Source organism: Cololabis saira, chromosome 18 (genome assembly GCF_033807715.1).
Source record: "Cololabis saira isolate AMF1-May2022 chromosome 18, fColSai1.1, whole genome shotgun sequence".
In the NCBI taxonomy this organism is placed as follows: domain Eukaryota; kingdom Metazoa; phylum Chordata; class Actinopteri; order Beloniformes; family Belonidae; genus Cololabis; species Cololabis saira.
The window spans coordinates 24,699,970-24,718,155 of NC_084604.1; the positions used below are offsets into that span (position 1 = coordinate 24,699,970).

Here is an 18,186-nt window from a genome sequence, read left to right on the forward strand (position 1 = left end):
ACTCGCGAGCAGAGATCAGAAACCTGGTGACGACGCGGCTGAAGTTGTACCATGGAGCCGACCTTCTGTTGTACCACATCCTCGAAATCTTTCCGCGTTGACTCCTGCCATTCTCCCATCGATTCACACCTGTGCGATGCGGGCGGGCCTCACATCTGGACTTGGATCAGCTTGCCAGTGGTGAACTACTGTCAACTTTCCACTGCAAAAGCAAAGCGAAGGACCCAGAGTTCAATCTGGCAACGCAAAAACGTTCCCTGCGTTCGGCGGGAACGGTGAAGGTTGAAACGCGTACGTGGGAACCCTGCCTAACAGTTTCCAAACTCCCCAAGAGGTGAAAAGCAGAAAATGAGAAATCTTTAGGAGGCGAGCGGAAAAAGCACACCTTTTACATTCCACTCTTTCCAACTACTTCAGCTACGTAGCACCACAGCAGCAAAATGAACAGTTTGTGACTTTGTGATCCTTTCCATTCACCTTAGCTCGCCAACTTAACTTTGTCTTTTGAAGAAACTAAAATGGTGATTTTAAAAAAGAAAAGTAAGTATAACAAACTAAAAACACCAAGTGTTAAAGAATCGCTATTCTTTGAACCCCCCAAAAAAAGGAAAATCATCAAACATAGGAGAGAGTGAAATCCTAGAAGTCTTGAGAAGAACCAGTTCTCTCTAGATGGTCCATGATGAGGCGGCTGCTGGTCTCGCATCAGGACCCCACATGTCCAGCCTTTCAGGGGCAGCGCAGAGGGGGCTGGGGCTCAGAAATGCATCTCCACGGCCTCTACCGGCTCCTCTTCCAGCCCCCCGCCTGGTTACAATGCGTGAATTCAGCTCCATGAATTTAAAAATGGGCTTGTGTGTTCTTTCGCTGGATTAAGTGCCATTAGAGTCTCTGAGCGCAGTGAGAGTCTGGAGCGCCGGTTCAGACGGACTGTCAGCAGTGTCCCCGTACTCGCTCTCCGCCAGCTCCCCCTCGCGCTCACAGATCACCGTCATGGGGCTGCTGAGGATCCGGCAGCGAGCGTTGTACTTGCTGCTGGCGGCCGAGGGTGGCGTTCGAGACCGTCCGTACTTTGACCCGCTCATTGAGAAGGGCGATAAGGTGGGCGAGGAGAAGGCGAAGGCCTCGTAGCGGCTCCACTCGTCCGTCGTCCTCTTGCCGCGGCCGAGAGGGCTGGAGGGGCTGTTAGGTGCTGCTGACGAGGAAGGCGAAGCAGCGTCTAACGAGGACTCGGAGCGAGTTCTCTGGGAACGGGGGTCGGTCGTGCGGAGCATCTCAGTTGCAGACATCCTGAAGCTGGTTTCACAGCGGCTTCCCTTTTTGAGAAGGAGGGCCTTGAAGCTGTCGCTGCTGGTGGACGACTTGCGGAGGTTGCGCTGAATGGAGCCCATCTGCCGGGGCAGCGATGACGCCGACCCTGGAGACGTGGCCGTGGGGGTTGAAGGAGGAGACTGCGGAAGACCCCCGCCCCGGGACTTCTCTTCATCCGACTCCTTCCGACCCAGGATCTTTCGCTTTGACCTGTGGAGGAAAAGATGTTAACATATAGCTCAATTACAGGTTCAGAACTCTGCAGGGTTTATGAGGTCAAGCAGCGATAATGACATTAATCTGCATAAAGTCAAATTAATTAAGAGCAACTGAGTGCTGAATGAGGAAAAGAGGAAGATGAAATGTTTCTGGAATAAAAGTAAAAGATGGGAACAGCTTTGCCAAGTAACAATCCAATTATTCAGATGAACACAACTTAAAACACATTTGATTTTTTCCAGTTTTATTATTCCATCTTGAAAATAAGTTATAACTATGTGTCCCACAGCAGATGTCTTAAATAAAAAACCTTGACTAACAGTCATACATTAAAAAAATAATCAAAAACTGGCAGGAAATGAGAGAAAAGGTTCCAACTTTTGGGGAAATAAATCCAGGATGTTTGACAGCAGAAGCTGCAGATGCAGCAGCTCTGAAGTAGAAGCTCAGAAGCGACGCAATGAAATTAATCACAAAACACAATCTGGGATAAATGCCCAAAGCAAAGTTATTCACAGTCGGCTGGTGGACTGCGACTTTACCTGCGACTCCTGCATCAAATAATTAAAAATAAAGCTGCAGCGGTTAGGTTAAAGGTCCGTTACGGCCGGCGGGGGACCAGCTCTGTTAACCTACGCAAGGTTGCAATGCGGGATTCACTGCCAGCAAGCCCCAATCAGGCTCGCTGATTAAAGGTAAGGAGCTACTTGCCACTGTGCACCTCTCTAGATAGGTTGCACCGCCCACTGCACGCCCCCTCTGCACATCAAACAGGAGAGGCATGATTAAAGGAAACGACAAGAGCCCCATGTAAACATGACGGAGAATTTCTCATCTCCAGGTTCGATTCACAGACAGACATGAGGGAGAATCAGCCTTGAAGGTCAAAACAGAAGAGGAGGGCTGGTGGACATGAGGTCTGTGCAGGAGTCTGGCTTTTTTCTCCTGGATTTAAGAAGGCTGTGGCCTAAATTCAACCTCCATCTCGCAGAGTCCCTGGTATATTAGCATTACATAAGACGTTCCCTCACACACATTCACACGTGCGGACACTCACACACCTGAATTAAGTCGGTACCAGCAGCAACACTGCTCCTACTCATAAAGGTGACCACTGCTGCAACGTGAGACGCAGCCGAGAGCGTCTAATCAATTTCTCTTGCCTCTTTTTTCTTTTTTAATACCAATTTGGTTTGGAGGAACCCCCCCCCCCCCCCCCGCTCCTCTGCTGCAGCTGTGAAAGCTTTTCATTCAAGCGCCAGTCTGCGTTTCAATATGTGGGCAGTATGAAAACACAACTTCCAAATTGGACTGTACGTTAATGCCAGATATGGTTTAACTGTCCCAGTTTTTACAGAGTCAATCTTGCATTGCGCTTATTATGCATGATTTGTTTCCTTTGGAGGGACTGATTTCTCTCATGTTTATAGCCCCACAGGGAATCCCGCCCCAAATATGTAAAATTATTCTATATGTTCTTCACTCCTGAGGCGTTCAGGAGGAGGGGTGGAGTGACAAACAAACACAGCTCCTTGCCCCGCGAGGTTGTACACAGTCTTTTCATCTAATTAGACGATGGAATTAGGGATAAATCATACTTGTACATGTGATGCGGGTGCCCAAAATATGATGAAAACCCGTTCCAGGCGGAGATAAAATCCTGTAATGCTCAAGAAAAACTGACTGCTACTGCCGCACGTGACCGTGAAAGTCAAACTGGCGGGCTGCATGAGAAATTCATGCGTGTGCTTCTTTTTGAAGCATCTGAGGCACGTTTGTGATATATATATATATATATACACGTCAGCGAGCATGCCAGGAGAGCGTACGGGACAGAGGAGCCCGAAAAACGGAGGCTGAGGACGAGCACGTCTCCAGTGGCCTTTAACCTAGATTAGGACCAGAGGGTGTCGAGTAGTTAAATAATAAATGAAGAGAGAGCACTTTTTCCTCCTGCAGAGAATGAGTAATTCAAATGTGACTACGCTATCGCAGATGCCTCGACTCACGCTGGGAACGACTTCTCTCGTGGTCTGAACTGACGGCGCACTGAGAAACAGAAAGAGAAACAGAAAAGGGCTCTTTAACCGAGGCTGGAAGACACCAGCTCTGTGACAGATGGGATTGCTTCCACACGGGACAGCGCGGGGTAAAGTTATGACTGAGAGGAGGAAGAGGAGATGAGGATGAGAAATCATGGGCTGAAGAGTGACAGAGGAAGAGAGAGAGAGCTTGAGAGGTGGGAGGGCGGGTTGCTGAGGAGGGAATCAAACAAACACATTGACCAAGTGGAGTCAGCTCTTATAAATCAGGAGCTAGGGCTGGAGAATGCTGTAGTTTTACTAGAATACGTGACATGAGAGAACAGAGAGCGAGTACCTGTGTATGACGGCAAAGAGGTCCTCGGTTGTTCGCGGCCGGGTCGGCGTCGGGGTCACCATGTTCTCCCCGTTGACTGACGATGTTGGAGACGATTCAGACGCACTGGATTCAAAAACCTCACCTGGGACAGAAAGACAAACTATTTACAACAACTACACATCTGATGCGGGATGGAGGACACAAACACAGACACAAACACAGACACACACTCGCTGGGCTGCCCCGCACTCACGTCTCCATCATCCGTCCTGTCGCATTCACCTGACTGCTGATGTGATCTGAGGAGGAAAGGAGGAGCCGCTGGACTGTCCTCTCACATCTCCTGTCTCTGGATTCCTTCTCCTTTCTTTTCCTTTTTTTTAGCCTCTCTTCTCCTCCTCCTCCTTTTTTTAAGCCTCTCTTCTCCTTCTCCCCTTCCTCCTCTCAACTGCTACATTCACATCTGAGCTTCATCTGCTTGAGCCGCTGCAGGCAGTCACACTTTAACACTCTCTCCATCCTTCCCGCCACCCCCCCCCCCCCCCAGTTTGGTTATCCCTCCCTCCCCGATACAATAGAGCCCCTCCCCCATCTCCCTCCAACCACCAAAAAAAAAGGATCACCCATGGGACACTTGCTCCCTCCTTTCCTTCGGAGGGAGCTGATGGTATGGAAATGGAAAGAAGCAGCACAGAAAGAGTGAGGCTGAGTTGGAGAGTGTAGATGGGAGGTTTACCCCCCCCCCCCCTCCAAAAAATAGGAAACAGCTAAGAAGCAAAAATGGAGGAGAGGGGGAAACAAAATGAAGGGACAGCAGTCATGATGGCACTCTGCTGCAAAGGATGGGTGGAGGAGAGAGAATGAGGGTATGAATTTATGAGGCTGGAGCACTGCTGTCCCAGTGATACAGTGATAAGCTCGGAGTTCCCCTTTTCAGTTTCCAGAAGTTTAAAAGTTATTTATTGCTTTGGACCAAATTAATTTCACAGCTGCCCATGGAGTTGGCCACACAAACAGCACGAGTCAGCACCTCTTCTGAGTAGGGCTGTGCGATTAATCGATTTTAAATCTAAATCGGATTTATTAATCAAGAAGATGTTAAGAAAAAGGAAAATCAATTTTTTACTTTGTTTGGTCAAGAAGATTGTAAATGTTGTCACTTTACTAAACTCAAGGAGGATTTACAGTATCTTTCAGTTGCACTTCATTCCCAATAGGGAAATTTGTTTATTTTTCTTTCAAAATAAAGATAAAATATTTGAAACAATTTATTCCATTGTCTTTTGTAGTTTTACCAAAAAAATCGAAATCGAAAATCGGGTTTACAGGAAAAAAAAAAAAAAAACGGGATTTTATTTTCGTCCAAAATCGCCCAGCCCTACTTCTGAGCAATAAAACGATGCTAATAAGAAGATAACATTGTGACTGACAAGGAGAGTACACACACACACACACACACACACACACACACACACACACACACACACACACACACACACACACACACACACACACACACACACACACACACACACACACACACACACACACACACACACACACACACACACACACACACACACACACACACACACACACACACACACACACACACAGCTCAAACTCACCTGTTTCATTTTCCTTGGGACTGGCGGACCCTTCGATGCTGCTCGTTTCATCTCCCTCCTCGTCCTCTTCCTCATCCTCGTCTTCTTCCTGTCCATTAGTGCAAATGTCCTGGTCCAAACCCGTCTCCTGGCTGGCAGAGGCTGAAATGCAGGACTCATCCTGGACTTCAGTGGACGCCTCACTGCTCTCTAACGTCTCAGAGCTCTCCGAAGCATCATCCTCCTGCTGCTCACGTTTCTTCTCCCTCTCATCCTCTCTCCTCAGTGTTGGAAGTGCATCTACTTGGTCCTCCGTCCGGGACAGACAGGCTGCGTCTGTGTGCGACGGTGGGACCGGTTGGAGGTTATAAGGCGTGACCAGGGGAAGTTTGGGTTTCTTGGACACTGCTGGGGGCTTCTGTTTGATCGGGGAGCTTTCACAGCTCCTCGGAGTACCGTCCTCATTATTATCTTCTCCTTGAAGAACAAAGTAACTCTGGTCCCCATAGTTTCCATTGATCACAGCGCTATCTTGTGTTTCATCTGTGATACTGCAGTCTAGTGTCAACTCCTCCAAAAACTTTGACACAGGTGATGGTGAGGAGCGATGCAGATCCTGTTCTAGAGAGATATTCATCACAGGTAACACGGTGGGATTCTCCTGCGTGTTAGATAAATCCAGGGTGTGAGGTTTCAGCCCCTGAAGGAGGTCCAACCCCATGTCGTGAGCTTTTATGTGGTCCATCTCCGTCTCTGGTCGCTTAACTGAACGGAGCTGAACACTCTGTAGTGCAAAAGGGGTAATAAGAGGCTTAGGTGACTTGGTAGGGCTGCTAGAAGGAGCTGGTTTAGAGGCCTCTTTGGCTGTTTTTTTAATATAAGAGGAGAAAGAAGCTGGGACAAAAGCTGGCAGTGGAGGAGGCGGAGGGGGGCCCAGCTCCGGGGGAGGCGGAGGGGGAGGGCTGAGGCTGCTGTTGAAGGATGAGCTGGGGGGGATCAGCATGTCGGGAGATGGAGGGGGAGGGAACTCTGGGGAAGTGGAGAAACCGGGGAGGAGGCTGAAGGAGGGATGCTGGGGAGTGTTTGGTAAGGGTGGAGGGGGAGGGGGCGGGGGAGAGGGGAACGCTGCGGGGACACTGGGTGGTGGAGGGGGAGGGAAGGGGGGAGGAGGGCTGAGAGGGGTGTTGGGGGCAGAAGAGGACACCTGAGGCGGCGGTGGAGGAGGACCCGAGCTCTTCAGAGAGTCTGACGTGTTGGAGGAGAGGGAGGTGGAGGAGGAGGAGATGGAAACCGAGGAAAGGAGAGACGACTTCCTCTCCGGCACTTTGGGCTTGGACCGGCTGCCCGATGGAGACATGGACCTGACGAACGCCGGCACCGGGGTGCCGGCCGTGGGAGTGTTGGACTGACTGGAGTAGCCGCTGGAGGGGGACGTGAGCCGGTGCACCCGGTCCGGGGAGGAGCTGGACGCTTTGGGCTTGGCCGACACGCCTCCCACCTGGTCCGGAGCTCCGGCGGTCTGACTGTTGTTGTGAATCTCTCCTCCGTTCTGCAGGACTCCTCGGTGGACCCCGGCCGACATGTTGTCCGTGAGGTAAGCGGGAGGCGTCTGCGCCCGCTGGTCCCCGTTGCTGCGAGGGTAGTCCATGCAGTACGGCCAGGAGTCGGCGTAGTCGGAGCGCAGGCTGCTGGTGTCGCTGTGAGCCGGCGTCACGTGGCACAACGAGTACACGTTAGTCACACCAGAGTTGGTGTTAGCCACCAGCGACGCCGCAGAGCTCCCTGCACTGATGCTGCTCTGGCTGCGCGGCCGGAGCACCCAGGGGTCATCGTAGTCGCTGCTCGGGCTGTGGGAGGGTGAGGACAGCGAGGCGCCTCCCTTCCCTCCTCTCAACCCCATCTGGAGACTCTGCTGCAAGCTGGCGATGAGAGTTTCATTGAGCATGGTGCCGTTCTGCTCGTTGGCACCGCTGACGGCGCTCACACCGCCCAGGGGCTTCTTCCCTCCGGGCTTGCGTCTCAGTGAATCCGTCCGAGCTGGCGGTGGCGGAGGCTTCTTAGACTTGCGAAGAGAGATGCTGCGGGACAGAGAGCGGTCGCTGTACAGACTCGCCGAGTCTTCCTGATTGGCCATCTCGCGGCACTCGTACATGCTGTGTCTGGCGGCCCGTCCGGCCGTCGCCCCGTGCCCGCTGCCGTGGCTCCGGGAGCGCAGGCCCGAGTCCACGTGCATGGAGGTGTAGTATCCGTCGTTGTCCTGGGAATAGACGGAGCTGGAGTCGGTGGTGGTCCTGGAGGAGAGGTCCAGGCTGCTGTACAGCTGGTTGATGGGAGTGGAGCAGCTGGAGGTCAGAGCGCGGTGAGGAACCACCACGTTCTCCGGCGTGTCGTAAATCCACTGCTCCTCCGGCGGACAGGACGGCGGCGTGGGAGCCAGCGTGCTGCGACTGTGGACGCTGCTGTCCGAGTGACCCGACTCGCTAGCGGGCCCCGGCATCACCAGACCGTTCTCCTGCGGCGCGTGTTTCGGGGTAGAAGTGGCCGGGGCCGGGGAGGTGGAGCTGTGGGCGAAGGCAGCTGAACTCTGCTCGGCGTTGGTAGAGGAAGTCTGATTCTGCGGTCGAACCGAGCCGTAAGCTGAGACCGGCGACTGGGGTAAAAGGCCGCACTTGTTAAGGGCAATGACGTCGGCGGAGCTGGAAAGGGTGGCGTTGGGAATGTAAGAGGTGGAATAGGCAGCGTGAGGGGAGACGACACATGCCGGACCACCGCCCCACTCGCTGGACTGAGTCCTTTTGACCTCCTGAGACTTGGGCCGGGGCAAGGTGCTGGTCCTCGGGGCGTTTCTCAGGTGCACCGCTGTGTCGTCAACCTTAAACTTGCCCACGTGTCTCTGAGGCTCCTGCTCCGACTTGATGGGCGTGCTGCTGTAGATGGGATCAGCACTGAGGGAAACCCGGGCACCTTGTCGGGGCAGGCTGTGAAAACGGGAAGGGTCCCCGTTAAACTGATGCGGTAACATCAAGATCCCAGAGCTGTCGCTGCTGGATATGGAGATGCTTCCCGTGGAGGAGGAAGCAGAGATGCCGGCCATCTGGGCCGCGATGCCCTGGCCTCTCTGCGCCCGGATTCTCCTCATGGATGGCGGGACGACCTTCACTTCTTCTGTCTGGCAGCTGGAGTCTCTGGTCTCAGAGCGGAGCGATGAATTGACACTTCCAACTCGGCCCAAAGTCGAGTATTGTCCCGGGATGAACATGGAATGCGGCCGAAGCTCTCCACCCCGTCCTTTTGCTGCTGTGATACAAACGGAGAAAAAAAAAGATTAACATCTAACATGAAGCATCTCTTCTGTTTTTGCTGCACTAGCCTTCTTTTTCCCCTCGATAACTTCCCTCTGCTGCTCTGGCTGTACCGTCAGTTAAACTGTGGTCACGGGGAAGCCAATTCATTTGAATTGGTGTAACTCTGTCGCATGCTTTAATAACTACCAGTCATCTTCATTAAGAGGGAAATGATCTGAGAGGAAACAGAGAGATGGAAAACAGACTCTAATGTGCTTTCCCCTCCAACTCAGGCTTGATCTTACTCTGATAGAAGGAAAACAGTCTCCCGGGATCCCAGACAAGCAGCTGGCATATACATGAGACATCCACAAAGACGCATGAGCATGCAGAATCATGTTGACATGCTCATGCATCGTCACCAACAACACAGCATAACACTGTGTGTAGAAACATGAACACAAACGCAGACATCACAAAAACCCATACTAACCATCCCGGCTGGCACAGAATTTGAAGAAAGGGTAAAATGAGAGAGGATGCGTAATGTGCGTTTCTCATTTGTGGTGGCTCTCCCCCGTTGATGCTTGTATTCCCAAACATTAACACTCCTGCGTTGGTTTTTTTTTTCGCTTCTTCACCCTCTCACTGTTCTTCTTCTGCTAAAAACCTGGACTGACAGCTTGGCTGCTGCTGCTGCTGTGATAGATTAAGCTGCAGGTCTACTTTGCAGGCAGCTCCAGTGCAGGCAGAGGGAGGGATGAGGCATTGGGACAATTACCCCAGCAGCCAGTAATCGGGACATTCGGATGCCGTGATCAATGGGGATGGTGCTAACCAGACGTTAAAGCTCTTTTGCCACTCAGCCTTGGTGATCTTTGAGATCACAGGGAGAAATGACATTCCCCTGAGAGGCTGCTACAAACTGACAGCTCAGTGACATGTAAATAAGCCGACACCGTCGGTGCACGGTGTCAGCTTCACACCCGATTACACTGAGTAACTACGGTTACGGGACCTCTGAACCTTCATGTTTGACATAAAGTCTTCAATTGTTCAGACAGTTTGAGTTTCTTTCAGTCTTGTAAATGAGGATGGGATGCCTCATAACATTAACAGCAGTGGTGTAAAGTAACTAAGTACAAGTACTTCGTTATTGTACTTAAGTACGATTTTTGAGAATTTGTACTTTTATTGATACTTTCATTTTTCTGTACTTTTACTTCGTTACATTTTCAAGGAAAAAAATCGTACTTTTAATCCGCTATATTTAAAATTGGACACGTCGTTACTCGCTACAAATTAAAGAACAGCACAGCGGGGGCTGATTTATGGTTCCGCGTTACACCGGCGCAGAGCTACGGCGTAGGGTACAGGCCCTGCGTTGGTGTAACGCGGAACCATAAATCAGCCTTGAGCGGCAGCCGACGCGTGTCCATGCGCATCATTCTTTGATTCCACCCCTTCTAAGGTGGTTTTGGCATTTAAAAGTTCAAAAGTCTCATCCATTATCAGCTGGGGTTGCTTAATGTTGTCACTGCATACTACAGGCTGGGGGTGGACCTGTCAGCGGGGCCAATGGGGTACAGCAGCAGTGATGAGCAAAGGGAGAAATTAAAATGGGGTAATGGAAACAAACACTAAAGGGGTCAGAATAATATCACCATTATTTAGAGTTGTAAGCAAATTCTTGGATTCTTCATTTCTTTGCAATTCTTTTGAAAATAATTTTGTACTTTGAATTTTGTACTTTGTACTTTGTACTTTTTACTTTTGTACTTAAGTACATTTTACACCATGTACTTTTGGTACTTTATTATATTTACGTTGAGGTACTTTTATACTTTTACTTAAGTAATGTTCTTAATGGGTACTTTTTACTTTTACTTAAGTAATTTTCAAGCAGAAAATTTGTACTTTTACTTAAGTACAATATTTTTGTACTTTTTCCACCTCTGATTAACAGTGAATGTACATATGTAAAACACAAGTACCGGTAGATGATTTTCAGCATATAGACACACACGCACACACAATTCATAGGACAAATGAGAGTTGACAAAAAGCTTCTGTTTAAGCAAAATGAGAAAACTACTGGTGCTGTTGGTGTCTGGCTTGGATGTTGTTTAAGTGGGTGGAGGAGAACCAATGGGGACATATGATATGTAGAAGTAAAACAGTGAAAACGTAACAGCTGCAGGGCCCTGATCCAACACTTGTATGAGTAATCATATGAGCCAAGCTAAAGGGAGTGGTGAAAGGAGGAGGTGTGGTCATGCAGAGTGTTTGGTACAGGTCTGTGGACAGTAGAGGGCAACGTGCACCTCCACAGCGATTCATACCTAGCTCCTGGTTGATGTTGTCAGGCAGCCCTGATATAGTCTTTCTGCGTTTGACCTTCTTGGGCCGGCGGGACACGGTGTCAGTGTTAATGAGGGAGCGCCGGATGCTGGCCTGGCGGTCAAACACTGCCCCTGGTGGCCGGGAGGGCGAGAGCACAGGCAGGCGGACACACAGGCAAACAGCAGACGGTTAGTCGGAAAGAACAAACTCATCGACATGCAGAGAGTTTTACTTTTCTACGGTGGACATGCACGATCAATGGGGTCGGTTCAACCAAATAATAAAAAAAAACACCTTCTTTACCTCTCATTAGTTGTCTTTAGACATGAACGATGCATCTTTACATAAATGAATATACGATGAAAGTGTGTTGATGCTTTGTCTATTATTATTTTCAACCCTGTAATTTTACAGCTGAAAAAGTCAACTATAACTTTTTAGTGCTCTCATCTGATCCACTAACAGAGATTTAAATGTAAAATAAACTTTAAAAAAAAAGGGGATGCACTTTTTGATATTTCAAAGAGATGACCAAGAAAACAGTTTTTTTAATGATTTGGTTGAATTTCACTTTTATGTTGTTCAATCACCAGCCAAAATGCATAAAATGATCAGTTTCACCTGCTTTTTTAATCACAAGCTTTCCCTTTAGAAAACTGCAAAGAGCCAGATTATCAAGTATTTGTTAAATAAGTTATCGCATCTTTGGCTGGTGGTTGATGTTTATTTCCAGTAACAAATATGAGAAAGTGAGGCGGAAACATCCGTGAAAGATCATGCTCTTGATACACACATCACCTGGACACACACACAGTATTAAGCCAAGAGTTCACTTTCACACAGACAGACTGCATTTCATGCTACTCAACGCCGTTCTCACTCCGTTTAGTGTCCCTGGAGGAAAAGCAATATCTGGCTATGAACTGCGGGTCTCTGAGCTATCTGGCAGCTAGTGACGGGTTGCAGGCGTCATGGCAGCAGACAGTGATATGTGGGCTGAGAGTTTCTATTGCTCTCCCACTCCCAAAGTGCATTTCGCCAACAGAACCCAGTACTTAAAAATGGCTCAAGGCCTGTTTTTTCTTTTTCTTTCACGGAGCTAAAAGATTAGTTCAGGCCTCGTTCTTTTGTGCTTCTTCTTTGGCATGAGGTGCAGGGGAGATTAGAAAATGCAAGTCCTTCAATGTGCTGCACTCAAGCGTGGAGTGTTCGCTTTGGACTGTTGCAAAGAAGCCAAAACAGCACGACCACTTCAGCTGTATCGATGCAAAACCTTCTTTATGTTCTCCAGCTTCTCCTTCTGACTTGTGCTTGACGACAAAACTGATGTGAAACAATTGAAATTAATCTTATTTGAATTAGATCCACTGCGCTCTTGCCAGGATCAGTGCTAGTCCATTTCAGCTGCATTCAGTTCTGTTAATATTACATATTTTTACATCTTATGGGCATTTTTATCTGTGTGCTGGAATGTGATGGAAGTAAAATGATTCTTATGTCACAGTTGGAGCCTTTACTCTTTAGTCAAACATCTTCTCACCTGATTGTGCATGTACGTTTAACCTAATATACAATTTCACCCTGAATCTGTATTTATTTATTTGTTCTTGTGGTGGAGATGACGATGGCAAAGGATCCACTAAAAGGGCCTTGTTTCTTGAAATCTCTCTGCATATGTATTTTATACTCTCTCCAGCATTAACCTTAACAACAGGAAGATGATTTATTTAGTTGTATGTGAGGAGTGAGGCCACTTTAAGCTGTCTTTAGTGTCTGAAGGATGAGAAGAGTGAAGTTAAACTGGCCCTGACCTCAGCAGAAGATGTTGAGGTTAGAAACTCCACCACTGATTTGATCCCCAAAATAACCTCAGAACAGAATCTTACAAGCTTGCGTTCAATATTTAGCAAGATGACATGTTATAAACAGTTTGCATATTATTATTAACATAAGTGGATTGAAGTAATTAGTGGAGGAAAGCACTGAAAATGATGGCAGTCTGAAGGGAATTGTGTTGACATGTGTTCCTCTTTTAAACGGGTGGTGATCTGACGTAAAGCCAGAGAGAAGCCGTGACCCCTGCATGAGCTGTCAGACTGTTTTCACACACAAGTGCTCGCTCACACATGCGTGGAAGAAAGGTGAAGGTCAGACTGAGACGGTAACGGAGGAGGTGGACGTCCGTGACTGACAGGTTTGTACTTTTCTCTCAGTGGATACATTAGCTGATTAGACTGCATCCCTTCAGCTTCAGAGGTGCGCATAAAGGAACAGTCTGACATTTACGTTTGTTTTTATTTAGCTGGATTATATAAAGTGAGGAGACAAATCAATAAAGAAACATGCTCACAAGACATAGAGGGTTATTTTTGGTTGCTGGAAGCCAGCTGTTAACATGTCAACATGATGTGTTTGAGTTCTTAACACACCCATTTTAATTAAATGTTACTAACAAATAATTCTTGATAATAGAACCTATTTCCAAAAATGTCAGAAAATTCCTTTATGACAAAAGAGCATGATTGTTGATGAGGAGTTAGTGGGGAAAATAAAGAAAAAAGGTAAAAGATGCCACACTTGATTATGTCTAATTCCACTTAAAACTGGTGTGTCCTCAGATACTACTGATGATTGGTTGGTTCTGGCTACAGGTGGGCCGAGGGGCGGCTGAGCGGGGATGAGTACCTGTGACGTTGATGGCGACGATGGCCGTGGGCACGGCCTGAGCCGCCTGCCTCATCCTCTCCTCCGGGGTGGGGAGGGGCATGGCCTTGTTCCATGCCAGCTGTCCGTCAACTTCTGACACCTCACCCGCCTCACCCCCTCGCTGCGGCGTCTGAGACCTCATGGAGAGCTGAGACTTGTCATCTTCCATCGATGAAGCTGTGGACTAGAGGAGCAAAGCAGGTGTCATGTCATGAAAGGAAACAAAAAAAAAGATTGATCTAATAACAACTGAACAGGGCGGACATAATATAACTGTCCATAACTGGTTTAATGTGACAGATTGTTCACATTAAACCAACAGATACTTCAATACAACACAATGCTTTGACCTTCAGATGATGGGGATGCTATAAATATGTTGCGTGATCGGTGTGATCCAAATGGAAATGATCTCTCCGACTGTCATTAGGTGTAAACTACACAGGAAAGAGATTTGTGTATTAAACTTATAGTAAGAAATCTAAGATTTGTGTAAAGGGGCTTTCACATAGAGGGCGCCGCTGGCTTTCCCATTCATTGTGTATGTGCTGCCGCCACGCAAGGGCACAAGGCTCTGCCACCGAGCTCGGTGGCGCGCAAGAGGGCGCATGCCGCCGCTGCGAATTGAACATTTTTTAATTTCACCGTGCGCCCCGTGACGACATCTCGGCACGTCCAATACGAGAGAAGGTGGTGGAGGGTGAAAAAAAACTTGCAGGTTGTAGATCAGAGACGATCAACATGGAGGAAAGAATGATCTTGGCTGTGAGTCTGTGAGGAGTGTGGGATGAGACTGCAGGCCTATCAATAAAAACCGACAAAAGTGGTGAGAAATCTCCCAGAATTTGGACATACCAGGTTTGTTTAAAAGTGGTAGAAATGTGATATTCTTTTGCTCTTTTAACAATAAAATGTTAGTTTAAAATAAAATATAGCATTTCCATGCCTCATATCAGGATCAATTGAATCATTTATCAATATATGGTTATAAAAAGACCACGTGTCAATACTTTTGTAAACTGAAGCACATACTGTACTACATGTCCACTCATTATATCTAATAATCTAGATGACTGACATGAGCTAAAAAACAACACAGATCAGAAAGGTTTTTTAATAAAATATGTTTTTAACTATTTACAGTGGATGGACTTGAAGAAAAAAATGGAAAAACTTGAGGGACAGATATATAAAGGAGAGGGAGGGAGGCCAGGCGTCCAGTTGCAGTGATGAAGCCTGAAGTTGGTTGATCCTGCTGAGGCTCCAACTCTCCCCAACAGGCTCAAACTGCTCCCTGTTCAGCCTGAAGTAGAAACTGATCATGGAGCTGTAGCTCCAACGAGCCTGGATTCCCCCAAATCCCGTCTTCATGAGGATTTCATGGACCTCCTGCTGCTGCTCGTCTCCTCCTCAGAAGAAGAACTAAATCCAGGGCTTTTCTTTGAAGAAGGGACAGATGCATTTTGCAAACCGAGCTGTAGCTACTGTACGTCCAAATGAGTGGGAAAACGGCACCAGACCGGAAAAACTTTTTTCGGTCCCCAAGCAACTTGCAACAAATATGTACGCGATGCGCACGCTGCTCTGTGCTGAGTCTGCGCCCACCCCGGCGGTGTGCGCGGCGCAAACCGCGTTCTATGTGAAAACCCCTAAAGAGTTTTCAGTGTTGGTCAAGAAAGAGAGAGTGCATCAGTGCTTTTAAAGGAAAGCAGGGATGGATGGAAAAATAGGGGAGGGGAAAGGAAAGGAATGCAGTAGTTTGGTGACAAGCATGGATTGTTATTTTGAATCGCTGTGGCTCAACCTGGAGTCCTGTTTCTCCTTGTTAAGTCGCTGTCGGGCAAAGTTAAGCTCAACGACCACAGAACAACAGAACGTGATGGGGAATAGGGGAGGGCATACAGGACAACAGAGGACGGGTCGGCAAAGGGGAGGGCGGGGGCCGTCTGGGACTGCAGAGAGATGGTTTGAAGTGACAAGAGATCCATGGTGACAGTTCAGAACGACTACAGTGTGTTATGAAGGTCAAAGGTCAGAGCTGGCGTAAATGAGCGCCTGGGTTCTTGAGGCTCCGGAGGACAAAGGAGACCCTGAAAATAACAATCCACTAATCCTTCAAGGAATGTGTGTGAGAAATAAAAGAGGTCTATTTGGTTGTCAGATTATGCTCATGATAAAGCAGATGCACAAAGCAATGAATACTGGTTTTTGTCTCAAGATGTATTTTCTCACTTTCTTCATGCTGCCTCTCTTTGAGTGTCGTTTTCTGTCTCTGCTCGTCGCCTTTGTTTGAATTTCCATTTAAATTGCTAACAGCTCGGGAAAAGTGCTTAGTGAAGAAATAATGAAATATGACTAGGACTAATAGCAAAAAACTGGAAAACAAACAGGAAACAATTGGTTGAATAAACCAAAATAAATATTCACCCGTCATGAGAAATATTTAAGTTTTTTTTTTACGTTTAAACCGAGTAAGAGTTGTGAGACGTCCAGCGTAAGTATGCAGTTCTATTTTCTGGCCACTAGAGGGCAGCTAGACGCCGTTACATTCTCTGAAAGCGTCCTGATGCTCATCAGAGCTGCACTGTGCACCAGTGTTCACTCTGCATTTATGTGTAATTTAGGTATTTATACGTGTCTGTTTGTGGTATTTTTCCCAGTCTATATATACATACCTGCCGGTCAATTTCATCGTCCTCATCATCCTGCAGGCTGCCGGTGGACTGTAAGGGATCAGAAAAGGTGGGACCCTGAGAGTAGTACTGAGAGCTCCGGAAACCATCTTTCCTCAACTTGTCACATTCTGGAGAGCAGAAACAAAGAAACAAGGTCACAACCCAAAACAAGACGAGGTTCGCATCATCATTTTTGGACCTCACTTTCAGAAAATATGGGGGGTTTTTTGGAATCATGACAACAATTCTCACACTTAAGCACTATTTCTCCCAGTAAGATCCATAATGAGATCATGTTTGTCCAATGAAAAATGTTGATATCTAACAAATTTTTTTTTTGCAACTGTGAGTGATTGTTATTTGTGTGTTGTTATTTAAGATCGAATGGAAGAAATGAAATGTGTGAGGAGATTTAGGATCTAAAGACCTTGAGAGCATTTTCAGCATAAAACTGAACAAAGACAGTAGAATGAATGTAGTTTCAGCTAAACACAAACAGCATGTGTTATTTAAGCTTTGTCTATTCAAATATACCTCATCAAAATCTTTCCTCCTGTAACCTGAAGAGATGTTCTGCTTTTGGTTAATATTAATTTACGACGCTGAAGCTTTGATTCTTTCAAGTATCTGAATTCTGAACTAAAAAAGCAACAAAAAAAAAGGCATTTGCTTCCTGAACTTGGAATCAGCTGCAAACCCACATGGAATTCAAGGATTTATTCTAAATACACAAATTTAAACATAGCTTAAAGATGTGATGTCTGCTGCCTTACGTATAAATTTACCGTAGACATTAATGTGAGGAGTTTGTGACAGCTTTATTGATGTTTTGAGGTGCAAGTGTAAAAATTGTATAAGTATTTGTATCAGTTGCTGCTCTTAGCCTACGGCTGTCAGGTCAGAGGAGTCTTGGAAAAAGAAAATTAAAAACTCAAATTTAGTCTCATAACCAAGTAGAGCAACACTATGGATGGATGGATGGATGGATGGATGGATGGATGGATGGATGGATGGATGGATGGATGGATGGATGGATGGATGGATGGATGGATGGATGGATGGATGGATGGATGGATGGATGGATGGATGGATGGATGGATGGATGGATGGATGGATGGATGGATGGATGGATGGATGGATGGATGGATGGATGGATGGATGGATGGATGGATGGATGGATGGATGGATGGATGGATGGATGGATGGATGGATGGATGGATGGATGGTGCATTGAAGAACATACTGTGTCTTTTGTCAGTCATGTGAGTGCAAGCCAGTTTGGACTTTGCCAAGCGCTGCTTACACTCCTTCTTGTCACCACCTACCGTGATGAGTGAGTGTGTGTGTGTGTGTGTGTGTGTGTGTGTGTGTGTGTGTGTGTGTGTGTGTGTGTGTGTGTGTGTGTGTGTGTGTGTGTGTGTGTGTGTGTGTGTGTGTGTGTGTGTGTGTGTGTGTGTGTGTCATATGAAAAGAAATCTGAGTGTGAGAAGGGTAAAATAGAGGTGGGGGTATCAGTTTCAGTCTGTCACACACAGATGGCAAAACTGTTCCTTCCTCGCCTCCCCTTTATTCTCAGAGGTGCATCTCTCCCTTTCTCTCTGCAGATTTGCACTAGTGCATTCTTTGTTTCTATTATCCAGTTATATTCATAAAGCTTTTCTTATGTATCCAAAGCCTAAA

At 47.3% G+C, this 18,186-nt stretch overlaps 1 protein-coding gene across 10 annotated transcripts in view; it reads right to left on the reverse strand.

The window, feature by feature from the left end:
- Window positions 1-653: 653 nt before the first annotated feature.
- The window catches only part of nhsl1b (NHS-like 1b), a 119,765-nt gene continuing 102,232 nt past the window's right edge, over window positions 654-18,186 (reverse strand). For 5 of the 10 annotated variants that reach the window (XM_061746434.1, XM_061746437.1, XM_061746441.1 and 2 more), the window contains exons 3-8: window positions 16,507-16,634; window positions 13,811-14,015; window positions 11,125-11,256; window positions 5,520-8,795; window positions 3,910-4,033; window positions 654-1,521 (exon numbers count right to left, since the gene is read on the reverse strand). In XM_061746434.1, the coding sequence (XP_061602418.1) occupies window positions 873-1,521; window positions 3,910-4,033; window positions 5,520-8,795; window positions 11,125-11,256; window positions 13,811-14,015; window positions 16,507-16,634 (4,514 nt within the window). In that variant the 3' untranslated portion in view covers window positions 654-872. Of the gene's footprint in view, window positions 1,522-3,539; window positions 3,580-3,909; window positions 4,034-5,519; window positions 8,796-11,124; window positions 11,257-13,810; window positions 14,016-16,506; window positions 16,635-18,186 lie in introns of all 10 variants that reach the window. The other 5 variants (XM_061746435.1, XM_061746443.1, XM_061746440.1 and 2 more) reach the window with 3 other exon arrangements.